The 17,631-nt window shown below is 40.3% G+C and overlaps 1 protein-coding gene across 5 annotated transcripts in view; it reads left to right on the forward strand.

The window, feature by feature from the left end:
* The window catches only part of LOC105700686 (muscle calcium channel subunit alpha-1), a 47,400-nt gene that overhangs the window by 17,577 nt on the left and 12,192 nt on the right, over positions 1-17,631 (forward strand). For 2 of the 5 annotated variants that reach the window (XM_012426771.2, XM_023432813.1), the window contains exons 23-39: positions 455-562; positions 11,358-11,410; positions 11,482-11,628; positions 12,072-12,273; positions 12,351-12,620; positions 13,022-13,105; positions 13,213-13,401; positions 13,501-13,603; positions 13,723-13,877; positions 14,087-14,311; positions 14,393-14,597; positions 14,667-14,800; positions 14,962-15,063; positions 15,146-15,247; positions 15,510-15,628; positions 15,931-16,074; positions 17,331-17,374. In XM_012426771.2, the coding sequence (XP_012282194.2) occupies positions 455-562; positions 11,358-11,410; positions 11,482-11,628; positions 12,072-12,273; positions 12,351-12,620; positions 13,022-13,105; positions 13,213-13,401; positions 13,501-13,603; positions 13,723-13,877; positions 14,087-14,311; positions 14,393-14,597; positions 14,667-14,800; positions 14,962-15,063; positions 15,146-15,247; positions 15,510-15,628; positions 15,931-16,074; positions 17,331-17,374 (2,386 nt within the window). Of the gene's footprint in view, positions 1-454; positions 563-6,566; positions 6,675-11,357; positions 11,411-11,481; positions 11,629-12,071; positions 12,274-12,350; positions 12,621-13,021; positions 13,106-13,212; positions 13,402-13,500; positions 13,604-13,722; positions 13,878-14,086; positions 14,312-14,392; positions 14,598-14,666; positions 14,801-14,961; positions 15,064-15,145; positions 15,248-15,509; positions 15,629-15,930; positions 16,075-17,330; positions 17,375-17,631 lie in introns of all 5 variants that reach the window. The other 3 variants (XM_012426768.2, XM_012426772.2, XM_023432812.1) reach the window with 3 other exon arrangements.

Raw genomic sequence — 17,631 nt, forward strand, 5'->3', positions numbered from 1 at the left:
AAACCAAGATTATACATATTTTTGTTTAATGAAATTTCATAAGCACCACGTTCTTCCTTAGAACCTCCATAATCCCATGCTGAAGTTTCTACCAATTCGGTGCATACAGTTCGAACAAAAGTTTCATCAATATTTTGACGTTTTGTATATATAGAATGACCCTTTCATATGATCTTAAATGGCGAAGATTGGGCTTCGGGAAAATCCATCGCCGTTGCCTCGGACTTTTCTCCCTTCCTGCGGAGTTAGCGATTCCTCCCAGAGGAGCCATTATTTTCGATCAAAGCCTGGCCTTCTCGAGGTTCCGTATCCGAGATAAGTTCCCCCTATGAAGTGTTCGGAACTTGAAAGAAGGTGGCCTAGCGAGAAAAGAGGTGATGTTCTTTCGCGCTGGGAAAAGGGTGTAGAGGTTCTTACGAAATCTACATATCTTGTGATTAATTTTGAAACCCAGCACGTAGTACAGTGCGTCATCGTAGCGGTAAAGACTATCGGCAACATAGTCCTCGTCACCAGCCTCCTGCAGTTCGTGTTCGCTGTCATTGGCGTGCAGCTCTTCAAGGTAGGGCCCAGGTCTTTAAAACGCCCTTTTGAACTTCGCCCGACCCCAGTGACCCCAACACGATAGTGTCTTACCCTTGTCCACAGAACTGGGTTGTCTTGTTGTTGGTAATCGACCCTGAAGATCGACGCCACTTCGTCGGAGAGGATATTCACTCGGAAAATCGTGGAAATCACGTTGTAACGTGGAAATCACCTAACACTTTCGCAATTTTATGGCCGAACGTCCCTTGTTAGCGAATTGCATTGATGTGTAGCAAATTAAATAAAAAGCAATCGACTCTCAAAGGTAAAAATCGTTTTCACTGATTTCCAAGTGAATAGCCCCTCGCGATCGGATACTTGTCGCAGCATCTCGCGATGCGTTCAAAAATTGCACGAAAAATCGGAACGGGAAAAATCGACGACCTCTCACTTGCGGAAACTCAATGAACACAAAATAGTGGAATGCACGATTAATACTCGCAAACGTAGTGGAAATATAGTGTAGGAAACAGAAAATAAAGGTTCACCAAGCAGATTTTTTCTTCTCTAAATTAATCAGCCGTTTATAAGAAACGATGATTTTTTGTTTAGGTTTTCGGTACGTTTGTTCCTAGCTGAGGAGAACTGTGTATTCTAAAAATGTGTATTTTATAAACGCGTTGATACGTACTCCCTCCTAAGTCTTTAAAGACAAATGTTTAAACAACCTTCATGTTACACGATTGTAGCAGTAGTTTAACCGTAAAATTGACGTAATATGGACGTTGAATTACACGTGGAAAGGCAGACCTTGAAACGTGCAAAATACGGTTCACTAGGTTGTGTTTATTGGATAATGCAATTGCAGAGGGCTTCGATTTTCTCGCGTCATTTTCTCACCATTGACCCGCAACGAGCTTCGTTTGACCTTATTGGCAAGATATCGTGATTTTATTTTTCGTCCCAGCAAGTGTAGTTGAAAAAAACTGACAGCGCGGTAAAATTCGACATTCTGGTCGCGCATCATTGATTATCAACAAATAAGACACGAAGTCGACCCTGTATCTCTCTCACCGTCACCGTCACCACCAATCAACCACCATAAAATCACCAAAAACCGCCTTCGAAGACCTTGCTCGACAATCGGCGGCGTTTTTCGTCCTTCGTGCGATGAATCGTCTCGCGAATCATAGATCGGGGATCGATGGGACCCATTGATCGGAGCTTCGATCCAATCGATCCCCATCGATTGCGTTCTGCGAGCAAAAATCGACAAGGACGAAAGGCGACCGTTTTCTCCGACCAATGCACCTTTGGGTACCCCTTTTCACTAAAAGCAGAAAAGCATAGACTGCAAAATTGGGAAAGGTTGTAAAAAAATGTGATAACAGCGAAGCAAAGCTTTCGCCGAAACGATTCGAGTCGATACCTCGCCCTTTCCCATCATCGATCAGTATCACCGCCATCCGATAATCCGCCATTCCCATACAGTAGAGTTTGGAGTTTTCGTAATTACACGTTTTCGAGTTTTGCTTACATACCCCGGTAAAGTGTACCCTGTCTAAGAGCCCCTGTATCTGTGCTCCGTTTGACTTTTCGATTTCCGTCGATTCTTCTTTTTTTTTCTCACCTTTACTTTCCACTCGGTATTTCCGATTTATTTGCGAAGTTTCACAGAGAATGGATTCAGTTGGAACACACGCTCTGCAAAAAAAATGGTCGCTAAGTAGGACGTCTTGCGTTTACTTCTCTTCCGCGATTCATTTGCATCCGTTTGAGATGGACTCTTTAAGGTGAAGTGAAACCCCCCTCAAATATGTCAATTCGATCGAATAAGACACTTTTTCCAATGAAATGGTCGAACCGAACCGAATTTTAACTCTCATTTTCGAAACGGTAGAAAAGATGGAGAAGTTTTTAATACGTCGAAGATAAATTTATCGAAAGGCGAAAGTACTTAGCGGCCTGTGACGAATACCTCGGATTTAATTGTCTACGTTCTTAGTGTTTAGCGAATCGAAAATCTGTTGTACAAGGCACCACGTTTCCGGGGTGTAGTTCATAAATTCGAATCGGTCAATGACAATCAGGGAAATGGCGGCAACTACTCGGTAAGATCATTTTTCCATTTTTTTTATATCAAATTATCGCATCGTTTATCATATGAAATCAAAGGCAATCGGCTCTCAAAGAAGAAAATCGTTTTTACGGATCTCTAAGTAAATAGCCCCTCGTCGAAAGTAATAAACCTTTTTTTTTTACAAACTCTAGTATATTTATTCCCACCGTTTCTAGGTGTTGCACGCGATGCTCTCAGAAATTCGCCATAAAATTGAGAAAAGAGGAATGTGCTCGAGTAATCGCGTGTTTTTAGTCGATGATTTTTGGTCCTCGTACAACAGGAATGATCCAGCACATTTGAATCTTGATCCCCTAAATCTATGTGTCCCGATGTTCATCGTATGTCCGGTTTCCTTTAGCTCCACTGCTCGAGACGTGTGTTCAAGCTGAAAGGGTTGACAGTTGAGACTGATAAAACTGCATGCTTTGCCAGCTGGGCGTTGCAGTGGTGTGCTGCTATTAACCCGAAGGATTCATTTATTTATTCAAAGGGAAGAGTGAAACGAAATTCAAAAATATCTTCTCCCGCTCTCCACTCGCGTGGGAATTGTCCTCATTCGCGGGGGAATTTCCGACTCGTTTGCCGGCCAATTTTCGCATCGAATCGTATTTCTATTCGGCACCCATGAGTTCACGGGAAATATCGAATACTCGCAGAAATTCACCCGAATAACCTCGTCGAAAGGAAGCGAACATACCTTCGCATGATTTTCATTCGTCACATTTGCCTCCACCCCGTTAAGCATTTTCACATCGAATTTAATATGCTAAATAATTTTCACGAGACGTATCGTCAAGCGCAGACGTATATTAAATTCCACAGACCTTCTTTGGAATTCAACAATGAGTCCGTGCTTGATGATTGTCGTTAACACTTTCGAATAAATTTAATCCAGATTTTTTCACAGAGTAAAGTCTGCCCCAGCTCTGACGGTGACACGTACACGTGGACATGAACGTTTTATTTTTCTTTCAAAAATATGGTTTCCTCCGAAAGTTAATCTTCAAGGGTATTGTTTAATGTAATAGGAATATTATATTAATATAATTAATGTAATAGGACAACGTAATTGATCCAATAGGACAGTGCTGGATAGAACTGACTAGAGTAGCCGAAACTCTACACGTCGACGTTTTTGTAATAGTTTATAACAAACAATTATTATCGGGCAACTTTTTGAAACCATTTGACGGACTCTAAAAAATATCTTAGCTTGATATTTCTAAACTCGTGATAAAGTTCAGGGTTAACGTCGACGTCTATGGTTGAGATTCAAATGTAATCGGTGTGTAGGCAATTAGTTTAGTACATTCAAGTTCTAGTCTAGAATAATTAACTTTAGATGGACAAACATAATTTAGTCCGCTGTCATAGACTTTCGCGTATTAAGCGCCTTCTGCGGATACATTAAACGTTTTAATAAAAGACTTGTCAAGAAACTCAGTAGAGTTTCGTGCCAAATGCATACATAAGTGGTATAGAAGAGAAACGCTCATCTATCGTTATGTATAAACTTTAGCTTGACCCGCTATATTGGACAGACCATATTTTTTTTCGAATACCTTATTGAAATAATGAAAACTTTAACAAAGTCCTCCAGATCGGAACTTTTTCGCGCATATTAAGCGTTCAACGAAATTAATTGTTACATTTAATTCATAACGATACGTTACAAACTAAAACGTCTGGAAAGAATGTCGCAGTCTATCCCAAGGTTTTATTTTACCAATCTATTTACTCCATTTACTCTGAACATGTATCTAAACAAACCGAAAGTCGCATAATTCAAAAACTTATCACGCCCTCCGAAAGAAACGTCTAATTTAAACCAATAGTACGTATACGAATATCTCATTTTCTATCCAAGTTGTCCCGGGATAATTTATGCGGAAGATGATAAAATAGTCCATAAAGGAAGCTCGAAATTCCGGCACGGAGTACATACGCTAAGTTTCCCGGATAACTTATTCAAGAGCAAACAACCGACACTCGGCTTCGTGCAAGATCGACTTCGATGCAGTTCGAGCAATAAGAAACTTTGACAATTACACCGAATATTAAACCCGAGCCTCTTGGCGAGGTCGAAACCGAACTTTTTAATTGAACTTTTCTCCGAACCCTCTGATACGACTACTTTCTTTCCACTCCTCGGTACTTTCGTTATCTCGAGAAGCTGGATAACTGTCAAGGAAGAGAGGCCCTTCCCCGACTTTTTCAATAACGATCCGCAACACGAAAGATGTCGGTTCATGCCAATAGGACCCTTCGGGTGCCGGAACTTCTTAACGCTTTTCTGTTCATTCATTTTTACGGTGATGCGATTCGGTCGAATTAAACTTTTCTCCGAACCCGCCGATACGACTTTCTTTCCACTCCTCGGTACTTTCGTTATCTCGAAAAGCTAGATAACCGTCAAGGAAGAGAGGGCCTTTCGCGACTTTTTCAATGATGATCCGCATCTAGAAAGATGTCGATTTATGCTAATAGGACTCAACCCAATGTCGCAACTCGGCACAGTTATTACATCTTTGTCATAAAATTGAACCAAAACGGGAATCGAAAATTCTGAAAAGATAAAGCCCTAGATAATTTTATCCTCTTTAGAAAGAGACGTTAAAAAGGCAAATCGATAAAAAATTGCGGAATTGAGAATTTATTTCGCGCGTTAACCTAAGACTGTTCACGTGCGTTCAAGAGGTAAAAGTGTTCGTCTCGGGGAAACTTACAGACACCGTGACAATAGTCATAACAAAAGAATACGAGAAATGTGACTTGCTGGAAACATCTTATTTTTCCGGGCGGGAAACTATATCCCATGGGACCCCATAGGTGCATTGCCGAAGGAAAACATCGAGCATCGACGAGTTGGATGGATGGCGAGGGCTTGGAAGTAATGATGGGCCTGAGAATATTAAAAATCGATCTCTGACGAGTAAAGTCGAATTTCCATGCAGGGTACAAGAAGCAGAAGTCGCCGAAGGAATCGCGAGACCCGGACGCCGAATTTCCTCATTAATGAAGCATAATATGCTGGATACCGATCCATTTTTATTTATGATAAACTCTAAGGGTGACGCGAAAAGTCAGGTGCTACCTCCTGAAAGCATTCCCGATCCTCGTTCTTGGACACAGCCAAGGATGCACAATCTTGAACAGGAGTAAAATATGTAAATGATAATCGTTACACCTAAATTAAAAAAAATGTCTCGCTACTGCGTGTACTACGACGAATTTTAAAAATCAGATTTAAGATCAAATTTAAGAGATAAAACTTCGAATCCTTTGTCCTGTTCCAATACTAGGATGTGCGAAGAGAAATAATTGCGAGACATTTTGACTTGGACATTTATCGATCAATTTTATAGAAACCGTTAGGTGCCTCAGTTTTGAGAAATTTGTTCGTTACCATGTCGAGGAATCTTTTGATTTTCGATCTCTCGAACCATGATATCCAGGTGGCAGCATGTGACCTTTCGCATCGCCTTAAGGTGATACGAAAGTGGCGTTAAAGAGGTCTCATTCGTGAAACTTTTCTCCGAATCGTTTCAGACATTACATCGTGAATACGGAGGCTGTAAAGAAGGTCCCAACGCCCCTGAAATTTCAGGTTTAAGAAAATATGGGTAGAAATATTTTCAAAATTTCGCGAGTCTCGGGACCTACGTAGGGTCTCTATTCCTGTGGTCAAATTTGAAAGAAAGTGGTACCCCCCGTTCGGAGAAAGGTTTCACCAACCATTGATCTCTCGGATGCCACTTTCACATCGCTTTAAGATTTGTGAGCCCTCCCCCCAAGTGAAAGAGCACCCTATTAATGCTACTCTGTCATTTTGTTTTTTGTTTCTCTATCTTACCGCCCTGTGTTCCCTGCTGTGCTCGCTCGTCCTGCTCACCTGCCCTGACTTGAAAACTACGTAAAGTACGTAGTCAAATGTGTGATTGTCGCCATTAAAACGATCGGCAACATTATGTTGGTCACCTATCTCCTACAGTTCATGTTCGCTGTAATCGGGGTACAGCTCTTTAAGGTAAACCATACATACCAGGAAAGGTACTGCATCGAAATTCGGTTAACGCACTCAATGCTACGGATTTCCCAAACCCCCTTGTTAATCTCCATAGAAGAAAGACGGGAGAACGTGAAAAGATATCCAAAATTACTTAAAGATAACAACGTTAACCCGCGATTCTATATCAAAGTCCGTTCCTTGCAACGACTCGTAAAAGTGTAAAATGTATTCGCCAGAATACTTATAATAATTGATTAACTGTCAGAAATTTGAGACTTCATCTTCAGGGATAAAAACCTGAAATGGAACTCCTAGAATTTAATTTTGGAATTGTTTCTCCGAGCTTCATAAAGTATCTCCTGTCTTTCTTCCGACGTCCAATCATTCGCAGGACACAATTTCAAACGAAATGCATATCTCGGATTTTCCATCCGTTTAAAGCGAATAAAAATACGCTTTCAAGAGCATTCCTCGAGAGAAGTCGGAAAGTGTTAATCAATTTCAGTGTTTTCTCCAGAAAAGAGAGCGAGGTTCATCTCGGGCACAAGTCCGAAATGACAAGTCTACCCTGAGAAAGAAAGTTCATCGAACCAGAGAAATATTTCTTTGAACGGTACCAATGAGATATGAAGATAAATCGAAATTATCTTTTGAATTAATTAAATATATTCTTTGGCACTATTCAAAGAGATATTTCTTTGGTTGAATGATATTTTTTTCTCAGTCTAATTTTCAGACGGTACTCGCTGCTTCTGCAAGGAGCAAATGCTCCCTTCCATTCCGAAACAAGACGGGAATTTATAGCAACGAGAATGCGTCCTGCGAATGCAATGCACGTCGGCCTTAAACCTTTCGACTCCTTCTCATGAAATTCCTCGCAGCTTCTCTAACCAACAGCACACGGTCAGAACACGCCTCGTCTCTGGATGTTCCTCGAGAAATTCTGAAAACCCGGCCGAGAGTTCACCGGGCTCGTTATGCCTTGTTTCCAGCAAACCCCATTATGCCAACGCGATAATATAGAGCTATACTAAAGTAGACTAATAAATAAATAAACAAGTTCGAGAAGAGACGCCTGAACGCGATCGCACTTTAAATCCTAAAATCATTTAATCATTTTCTTCACGATGAAACCGTAATAATTAATATTGAGCAATGAATAAACGTAACAGTTGAAGGAGGGACACTAAATACAATCACGGTTTAAGTCCCAAATGAATAAAAAAGGTCTCCTGCTAATGAGGTTTAAAAGAGATTAATTTCACTAACACCTTCCTATATTAAATTCTCCTTTTGTACTCCAAATCCCCCCTTAAATTCATGGGGCTTGCGTGAGATAAAAATTTTCGAGTGGGGAACCACGCGCCACATATCGGCAAAATTGTTACAAGGTGGGAATATTTAAAAACGTTCGACGACCGCTATTTTATAGATAAAAGAGCAGTCACGTTGAGTTAGTCTCGTAAAACAACAGATTTTTTTTAACCATCTCGATCGTGCGAAAGAATCGCCCGGAATTTTATGACACGCACGCGCACACGTACGGCCAGATTGACTTGTTCAGGGAATAATTGGTTCGGCGATAATTAAACCATCGTTGCATACTCAGGATACATAAACGCAGTTTTAACGAAGTCGGGTATGTGCACATAGACTGCATATGATGCACTTTGCTGCGGCCGCGTTTAAAAAGTTAACATGTTCGCCAACCAGCAGCACGTAATTGAAACGAGTCATACGCGAGTTATGATTCACGGAAGTGGATTTTGATACACATCCATTAAATATCCATCTCATGGAAAGAACGACCCGCAAATAAACTGCATAAAAATTCAATATTTCGGCCGAAAAATTTCGGAACGAAATTTCCAGTCAGCGCCGAAATTAGCCCTGTCACCTTTCAGTTGCATTTCGTTTGCGATTAATACTAATGATAAATGGTGTAATAAAATAAAAAATTAAATGAAAAATTAAGGATTCGCCCTTACGTCATGCATTCGTCCCCAGTGAACTCGATTTTGCCAGATGAATGATTCGCGAGCATGAAAATTCATACAAACTCGACATATGTGGCCTTATAGTGAGATTTCGAAATCCGAAATCAGCGTCGAAAGGTGCTGAATGCCGATTTGCGAAATTATCCGATGTTGTAGTGCATGGTATGTAGTCGGACGTTCCATAGCTGTGATTTATGGAATCGCAAATATAGACTTGGCAGCTACGATTGCGATTAACATTGTTTTTTTTCTCCCGGAACGAATGTGCATGTTCTTCCCTAACCTGACAATCGCCTATCTTACGATAAAGTCCCAACTCGATAAATTGTCACTTCTTTAAAGTGGAATGAAAGAGTCATTTTATATATACACCCCTCCCTCAATTTACGGGGTAAATTATAACACAATTTATGCGGTTACTCATTTTAATTACTTCTTTTGTCAAGCTATTTGAAGTAAATATGTATTTCTAAAACTTACATGTACTAGCTTTTATTTCCAATATTCTTTCCTTTGTCCTGACAGACTTTATTTATGCAATTTTCATTTGCGAAAAACGAATCCACGTGGAACGGATACTCCGCGTAAATTGAGGGACGTCTATATAAAACGTCAAAATATTTATAATATTTTTTGATTATGGAGGCCCTAAGGAAGAATGCAATCATATCACGTACTGAAATAAAGTAAATGATTCGGTGCACCCAATTTGGAGGAAAGTTTTATAAATATCCTGGCGTTTTATACATATATAATGATCCTTTCATATCACCTTAAACACGGTAGAGAAGGCATCCCCAGCGTTAATAAACTGCTTTTACAAATGTAAATACGTACTCGCCTTGTAATAGAATTAATCTTACAAATAGTACGTAGGTAGAGTACAAATTAAACTATTAGTTTGAGGAATAATTTCCCGCCGTTTTTGGCGTAACGTAACATAATTAAAACGGTGGGGACTTATTCCTCAACCCAATACTTTAGTGCAATTACACGGTTCGTAGGTTGTAAATATTACAATGTTACAGTTTCCCGCAGTTTTATAGTGCACATCGGTCGATTTAGAGATCGAATTTTGGGGGCGCGACTTATACTCTTATTGTTTAATAAAATAAATGCTCGGTCGTAAGGAAACCAGTGGAGGCCAAAAGTCTCTCGAATAATTTCGACGTCACGATCACTTAAATCCGTATGACCTAGCCAATGAATGTGCGGTGATTTAGGCGAGTTTACCAAGTAGGCGAGCATCCTGCCTAATTTTAGTCTCGCCTGTTTAGCTCATGCTCCAATAAGCTGACGATTTATGCAGCTTAAACTTGGTTAGTCACCTTAAATGCCGATTCGCATCAGACCTTGCGATTTGAAGCCGGAATACGATTCATTAAAAATTAATTAATTGCCCAGACCCCTCAATTTGACGAGCAGCTTATGCTTTCCGATTGTTAGCAATAACGAGGCCATTAGTTAATAATAAAGCTGCCATTGACAAGTGGCTTTACCGGCAGTCATCGTTGCAAGTCATTTTCGCGTACACGGAGAATAAAAATCTGTTAATCTTGCAGAAAAATCTGCAAAACATACATCAGAAAGTAAAATTAATTGGATTAATCCGTTAATGGGACAGTTTTTAACCGTATCGTGAACAACTTTCAACGGATAGGCTTCTGTAACTTTAAGGCTCTTATTTTTCTCCGTGTACCTCTCCAGATATATCGCTTTTTGAACAGTTCAAGCTTTTTGCGAATTGCCGAAGAAATAATTTAATTGACAATTCCGATCTTAGATCGCATTTCTATAGTAACTCGCGAGATAGGCTCCTTAATTCAGTCCGATAGGCTTCAAATGAATATTCCTTCGTGTCAGTCCACCTGACAGAGCGACTTTTTATACTGGATCCATTCGAAGACTATTCCAAGAAATTAGTTATGCCGGTTCTTTAAAAAATGAAAGAAAAGATATCGCCGCGGTGATACTCTTTTGAAGAAGTCGCGCGGTTCCTCTTTTATCAGTAAACGTGCCGAGAGAAAAATAGATCCGGCGAGTGGAACATTTGTAACCCGATTCTTGGCAGAGAAATCGAGAGTCCCTAGAATTAAGGACACAACTGGCTTGCGCATTTTGATGTGCATCGGCGTTCTGCAGCATCTCGCTTGCCTGTTGAAACTGCACCTGAAATCGCAGCACGTACTTGTTCATACCATTTCAACTGTCGACGGTACAGAACGAGTCTATGAGTCATACAAAGTCAGCTGCGATTCGGCATCGATTGAAATATTCATTAAACATTAAATGTCATTACGATGCCAATCCACAAATTTTGGGCTCACGGTTCATTCGTCGAGAGTTTTCACATAAAATTCACGAGGAAGAAATTTTTCGTCGCGGAAATAAAATTGTTATCAATGTACGGATCGATCGTTCGGCTTAACCCGATTAGGTATTAATTCGACGAGTCACTTGACGGGAAAAAAAAAAAAAATTGGTCGAAGGAAGACGATGCATCCCGCCACGCAGCGTACTTGTATGCACGCCAGAGGGCATGTTTTTATTTTTGAATTTCGTTTTACATTTTAATTTGCACTCCAGCAACGCTCCGTTAATTTAGTCGCTGCGATTGTACTTTGTCGATTAACCAGTGTAATGTCGCTTGTGGGAAGAAATCGTAAAAAAAAGAGAATTAATGCCTTTCGTGTGTGATTCCCAGGGGAAGTTTTTCTACTGTTCCGATGGCTCGAAGATGACGAATGAAGAGTGCCGGTATGTGGTCGGAATGGAAACGTTTAGTCGGCTAGCTTCTGGATTTCTAATTCTACTTTTTTATCTCTCAGAGGAACGTATCTTGTCTACGAGGAAGGAAACATCAACAGGCCCACCATGAGGGAGAGGACGTGGGCGAGGAATCGTTTCCACTTCGACGATGTCGCAAAAGCAATGTTAACCCTTTTTACCGTATCGACTTTTGAAGGCTGGCCCACGTAAGATAGAATTCCTCTAATCAAATGAAAAAATGGATGACAGGTTCACTTGAAAATCAGTAAAAACGATTTCCTTCTCTGAAAACCGATTATTTTTGATTTCATATGATAAATAACAATGCCATTCGGCAACAAGTAACGTTCGGCATTAAAATCGTGACAGTATTCATAAACAATGAACAGTAAACAAAATAAGTGATTCACTTCTCCCATTTATTCATTTGTAAACTTACGCTACCGTTGCATAAAAAGTTTCACATGAAAAGTCTGAAGCAGTCGAAAAACGAAACGCTCGAATCTTAGACGAAATCGAGAAAACGAAAAACTATTGAAGTATATCTGATTTTGATCTGTTTTGAAATTCTAACGAATCACGAATGGCGGGATTTATTCTGAAATTCACGAAATTGTTGCAAGAAATATTCTATGAATTTATTTTTCAGACTGCTCTACGTATCGATAGACTCCAATGCCGAGGACTACGGTCCCATTTACAACTTCAGGCCCATTGTTGCTGCCTATTATATCATCTACATCATCATCATAGCGTTCTTCATGGTTAACATCTTCGTAGGTTTCGTCATCGTCACGTTTCAGAACGAAGGCGAGCAAGAGTACAAGAACTGCGAGCTCGATAAAAATCAGGTAAACGTTGGGATGATATCAGCCTGACTTATGATTGTACAATTACTTCAACCTTTGTTGTGTATTTTTATTTCAAGCGAAATTGCATCGAGTTCGCCCTAAAAGCAAAACCAGTACGTAGGTACATCCCCAAGCATCGAGTACAGTACAAAGTGTGGTGGTTCGTCACCTCGCAGCCTTTCGAGTATACGATCTTCACGTTGATTATGATAAATACTGTAACACTGGCCATGAAATTCTACCGACAACCGGAATTTTACACGGAGGCGCTGGACGTCCTCAACATGATCTTCACCGCTGTGTTCGCACTCGAATTCGTCTTCAAATTGGCTGCCTTTCGTTTTAAGGTAGTAAAGAGACTATCGGAAAATGTAAAACTTAAGGCGATGTGAAAGTGGCGTCAAAGAAGTCTCGTTTATGAAACTTTTCTCCGAATTAGGTGTACCGAGTCGTTTCAAACTTTACAATGTTAACATGTAAGCTATAAGTGAGATCCTGATACCCATGAAACTTCAATTTTGTTTTAAATTTGTTGATAAGAGTTTTTAAAATGTATAATAAAAATGAAATTTCATGAGTGTCAGGACGTTCCTTACAGCCTCTATATTCACGTTGTAAAGTTTGAAACTAATCGGTACACCCAGTTCGGAGAAAAGTTTCACGAATTGCCACTTTCTTGCCTCTTTCTTGTCTCAGATGCCACGTTCGCACCCCCTGAATATCAAACTTTACACTTCCATAATTGTAGAATTACTTTGGGGATGCGTGGAACGTTTTCGACTTCATCATTGTACTGGGAAGTTTCATCGACATCGTGTACTCGGAAGTCAGTGTGAGTAATATTTCTTGAAAAATTACCCTGATTAAATCAAAGTGACTTTCCACGAGTAATACATTTTAGTAATGATATTAATAAGTTCATTTCTAAATCTCCTTTAGCCTGGGTCCAGCTTAATTTCTATAAATTTCTTTCGACTCTTTCGCGTGATGCGACTGGTCAAGCTGCTGAGCAGAGGGGAAGGCATCAGAACTTTGTTATGGACTTTTATCAAGTCGTTTCAAGCATTGCCTTACGTCGCCCTGCTGATCGTCATGTTATTTTTTATCTACGCCGTCATCGGGATGCAGGTGATTTAATTCGGACAAAGAATTATTTAAATTATTTCTTTATTCTTATTTATTAAAAAGATCCCTTCGAGTGTTAACAAACTTTTTGACGTTTTCCAGATATTTGGGAAAATTGCTCTGGACACCGAAACCGCGATACACCGGAATAATAATTTCCAAACGTTTCCTCAAGCGGTCTTAGTGCTTTTCCGGTCAGCCACGGGTAAATCGGCAGAGTTTCGGCCAAATACATTTTTAATAATAAAATTGCTTTTATTCCGAAAACGGAAGATTTCAATTGAAATTAAATTCAGTAACTAAAGAATTGAAATGGAATTACAGGAGAAGGGTGGCAAGAGATTATGCTGGATTGCTCGCATCGTCCAGGAGAAGTGAAATGCGACCCAAAAAGTGACGATCACGAAAATCATGCCGGCTGTGGGTCTGACATGGCTTTTCCCTATTTCATTTCCTTTTATGTGCTCTGTTCCTTTCTCGTAAGTAGGACATATCGATGTTAAAGCAAAGCGAAGCACGTTATTCATTCGCCAATTTTTAAGGGGGTGTGAAAATGGCATCCGAGGAGTAAATCGTTCGGTACACCCAGTTTGGAGAAAAGTTTCATAAACGAGACCTCTTTAACGCCACTTTCACATCAGCTTAAACCGCGCAAATACTAGATATTAACGGGCCGACTTAATTCCAGATCATCAACCTCTTCGTCGCGGTCATCATGGACAATTTCGATTACTTGACGAGAGACTGGTCCATCCTTGGACCTCATCATCTGGACGAATTTATTCGCCTATGGTCGGAGTATGATCCGGATGCCAAAGGTCGCATCAAACATTTAGACGTTGTAACGTTACTTAGAAAGATCTCCCCGCCTTTAGGATTTGGAAAGCTCTGTCCGCACAGAGTGGCGTGCAAGGTTTGTTAAAAATTGAATGAATTGACGGATACATCACTGAGATTAAATAGAGCAACTGAAACCGGATCCTTCTTCTTGTAGAGGCTGGTTTCAATGAATATGCCTTTAAACAGCGACGGAACGGTACTTTTTAATGCCACTTTATTTGCCGTCGTGAGGACATCATTGAGAATCAAAACTGAGGGCAACATCGACGATGCCAATGCCGAACTGAGAGCTGTGATCAAGAAAATCTGGAAAAGGACAAGTCCAAAGCTTCTAGATCAAGTTGTACCGCCACCCGGAGGTTGGTAGCAAACCAAATTATGCCGACCATGAAACGTGACATCGTTTAATAATCTCGATTTTAACGCAGTCGACGACGAGGTGACGGTCGGCAAGTTCTATGCGACTTTCCTAATTCAGGACTACTTTAGGAGATTTAAAAAGCGCAAGGAGCAGGAAATGAAAGAGGGTGACAAGGACTGTCACAATACGGTAACATTGCAGGTAAAAGCAAAATAAAAATTCCAAAATCCTGGGTTCATTAACCTAATTATACGAATCTTGTACGACTTGGGTACATTAATTATTCGATCTAAACTTCTTAAGACAGAAATAATTTAAAAAATATAAATACAACGTAACGAATATATTATTTTATTCTTTAGGCTGGCCTGAGGACATTACACGAGGCTGGTCCCGAGCTTAAGAGAGCGATATCGGGCAATCTAGAGGAACTATTGGATGACAATCCTGAACCGATGCACAGGGTATGGCAAAACTCATGGATCCACGAATCTATTAATCATAAACTTTTTGCACTGAAATATATCCTCCCGGAATATTTTCCAGAGAAACCATTCGCTTTTCGGCAGCGTTTGGTCAAGTATGCGCAGGGGACACCACAATTTCCACAGAGCGAGGTCCCTCAAAGTAAACTCAACCACTTCCAAGGTATCGCTTTCAATCATTAAGAAAAAAATATTTCTTTGAATGGAATCGAAGAAACAAAACATAGTCTCGATATCGTACTTTATTATTTTAAGATATGAAGTACTCGATCAAGGCAATGCATCAGGTAGATACTCGACATTTTTCAACGAAGACTATGTTCCTTTGATTTTATGCTATGGTTTCTTTAATTCCATTTAAATAAATCATTTCCTTGAAAGAAAAAATGTTTTTCTCGATGTAATTCTTTGATTTTGTCTCGCAGGCATCGCCTACGAATTCCATAGACTTCTTGCCATACGCATCGCTACAAAGAGGCGGCGGCATCGACGGGTCGAATCAAATCACAGCGAGGTCACACCAGGTCGTACCCAACGTAGCGGGGTAATTAGAGCAGTTAAAAGACCTTCTGAAAATTAACTTTGTACCGAAGGGGATGTGAAAGTGGCATCTGAGATAACACTCTTCTCTGAACTGCGTGTACCAAATCGTATCAAACAATTTTTAAAATTTCCATGAACAAATATTTTGAAATTTCATGGTCGTCAGAACCTCTTTTACAACCTCTATATTCACGTCGTAAAATTTGAACCGATTCGGTACACCGAGTTCAAAGAAAAATTTCATAGACGAGACCTCTTTGATACCACTTTCGTATCACCTTAATTCCATACAATTCTACTCAGCGGTCTCAGTGACAGCGCGATGAACCAAATGGGAATCGATCCGAGATTGAGTGGAGGTGAGGAGAACATCCCGTTGCGACCCCTGGCCGTCTTCAGCAACGTTCCTCAATACTCAAACTACCAGGCTGCGCATAAAGTGCTCGAGTAAGTTGACAATGTACCAAGAATCGGTTGCCCACCTTTAAGAGAGAAGTGTTTCCCGTCTATATTGTCGATAAACGTGTAACCGGTGTCTAGCGAGAGTTTAGTGCATGCTCGGAATGCATTGAGATATCGTCATCGTATTTCCTCTGACTTATCCTCGGAAACGTCCTTCGGGAGCAACTCTCGCGAAGTCGAGCGAGTCGTCCGGTTCATAAATTGATCGCACTTCGCTGTGAAGTACACACTTGGGTGACAAAGTTGCAAAAGTGATCCGCACTTCACAGCCACTACCCTAGTAGCGCAAAACATTTTATTTATACTTTATGTATATATTTAACAAATATCGTTCGTTTTGTTAATATTTAGCAGAAATGTCAAATATTTGCAAAACACATACTTTAGAATATTATTTTTATCATATTTGTGTAATATTAGCTAAATATGTTTTCATCATATTTTTCTTACGGATACACGAGACGTCTTAAAAAATATTCTGTGCTACTAGGGTGTGGTCGATTTTCTATCTCGATGCCTTGAGTGTCTTATCGTTTGTTCTCAGGTTTTGCAGATATGCGATTGTCGTCTAGCTAGATGTTCGTTTCCCAGACTTCAAAGTGAAATTCCCAGGGAATTTCATACGTTTCGAAAATATCCATTTTCTGCTTTCGTTTCACGAGAAACGGTGTCCTGAACAAAATTAAGTTCCCGACTCGATATTCCCCTGATATTCTCTTTTCTTTTTCAAATGGTAAAGAACATTCGAAACGATCGAAGAAGCATCTGCCGAGTGACCGATCCCTGAAAATGCAGTTTTCGTCCGTCCTTAAGGAGATGCGAAAGTGGCATCTGGAGGGTCCATCGTTCATGAAACTTTACTCCGAACTGCGTGTACCTAATCGATTGAAACTTTGCAACGTGAATATAGAGGGTATAACTAAGGTCCTGACATTAATGAAATTTCATGAGTTTCAAGACCTTCCTTATACTCTCCACATTTATATTGTCATTTTTTAATCGATTCGGTATACCCAATTCGGAGGAAAGTTTGATGCGCAATACCACTTTGACGCGACTTTCGCATCACCTTAAATCCCCGATATCCTGTTTCCATGCGCTGTAGCTTCCAGCCGAATCCCTCCCCTAGCAAAGTTATCGTCACCGTTTTAATTTCGTCTCTCGGAGACTACCCATGAATCGTTATCATTGATTTATTTATCATTATCTTACGCTTTTCTGTTGACTGTCGTACGTTTCAGTGGACCGGGTAGCGGTAACTATCTTCATCCAAATAGCGAATATGGTAAGACCAGTTAGGGCTTGGTACTTGGTTTGTTAGTTGGCCTCACCATCCCTTTCCCTGCTTGTTGCCACTGTCGATTTATTTTGCACCAGTCACCGGCTACCGGATTTCTCTCGCTCTGCCCCGTTAAACTTGACAATCAGTGGATCACCCAAAATATAAACCGTGTTTGCGACACGCGTGTTCGTCGAGTTTTCCAGTTCAGTTTGAACCAAGCTTCTCTTAGACTCCCGAGGTGATGTAGAAGATCAGGGACC

Source organism: Orussus abietinus, unplaced genomic scaffold (genome assembly GCF_000612105.2).
Source record: "Orussus abietinus isolate OABI.00-Male unplaced genomic scaffold, Oabi_2.0 scaffold49, whole genome shotgun sequence".
NCBI lineage: Eukaryota > Metazoa > Arthropoda > Insecta > Hymenoptera > Orussidae > Orussus > Orussus abietinus.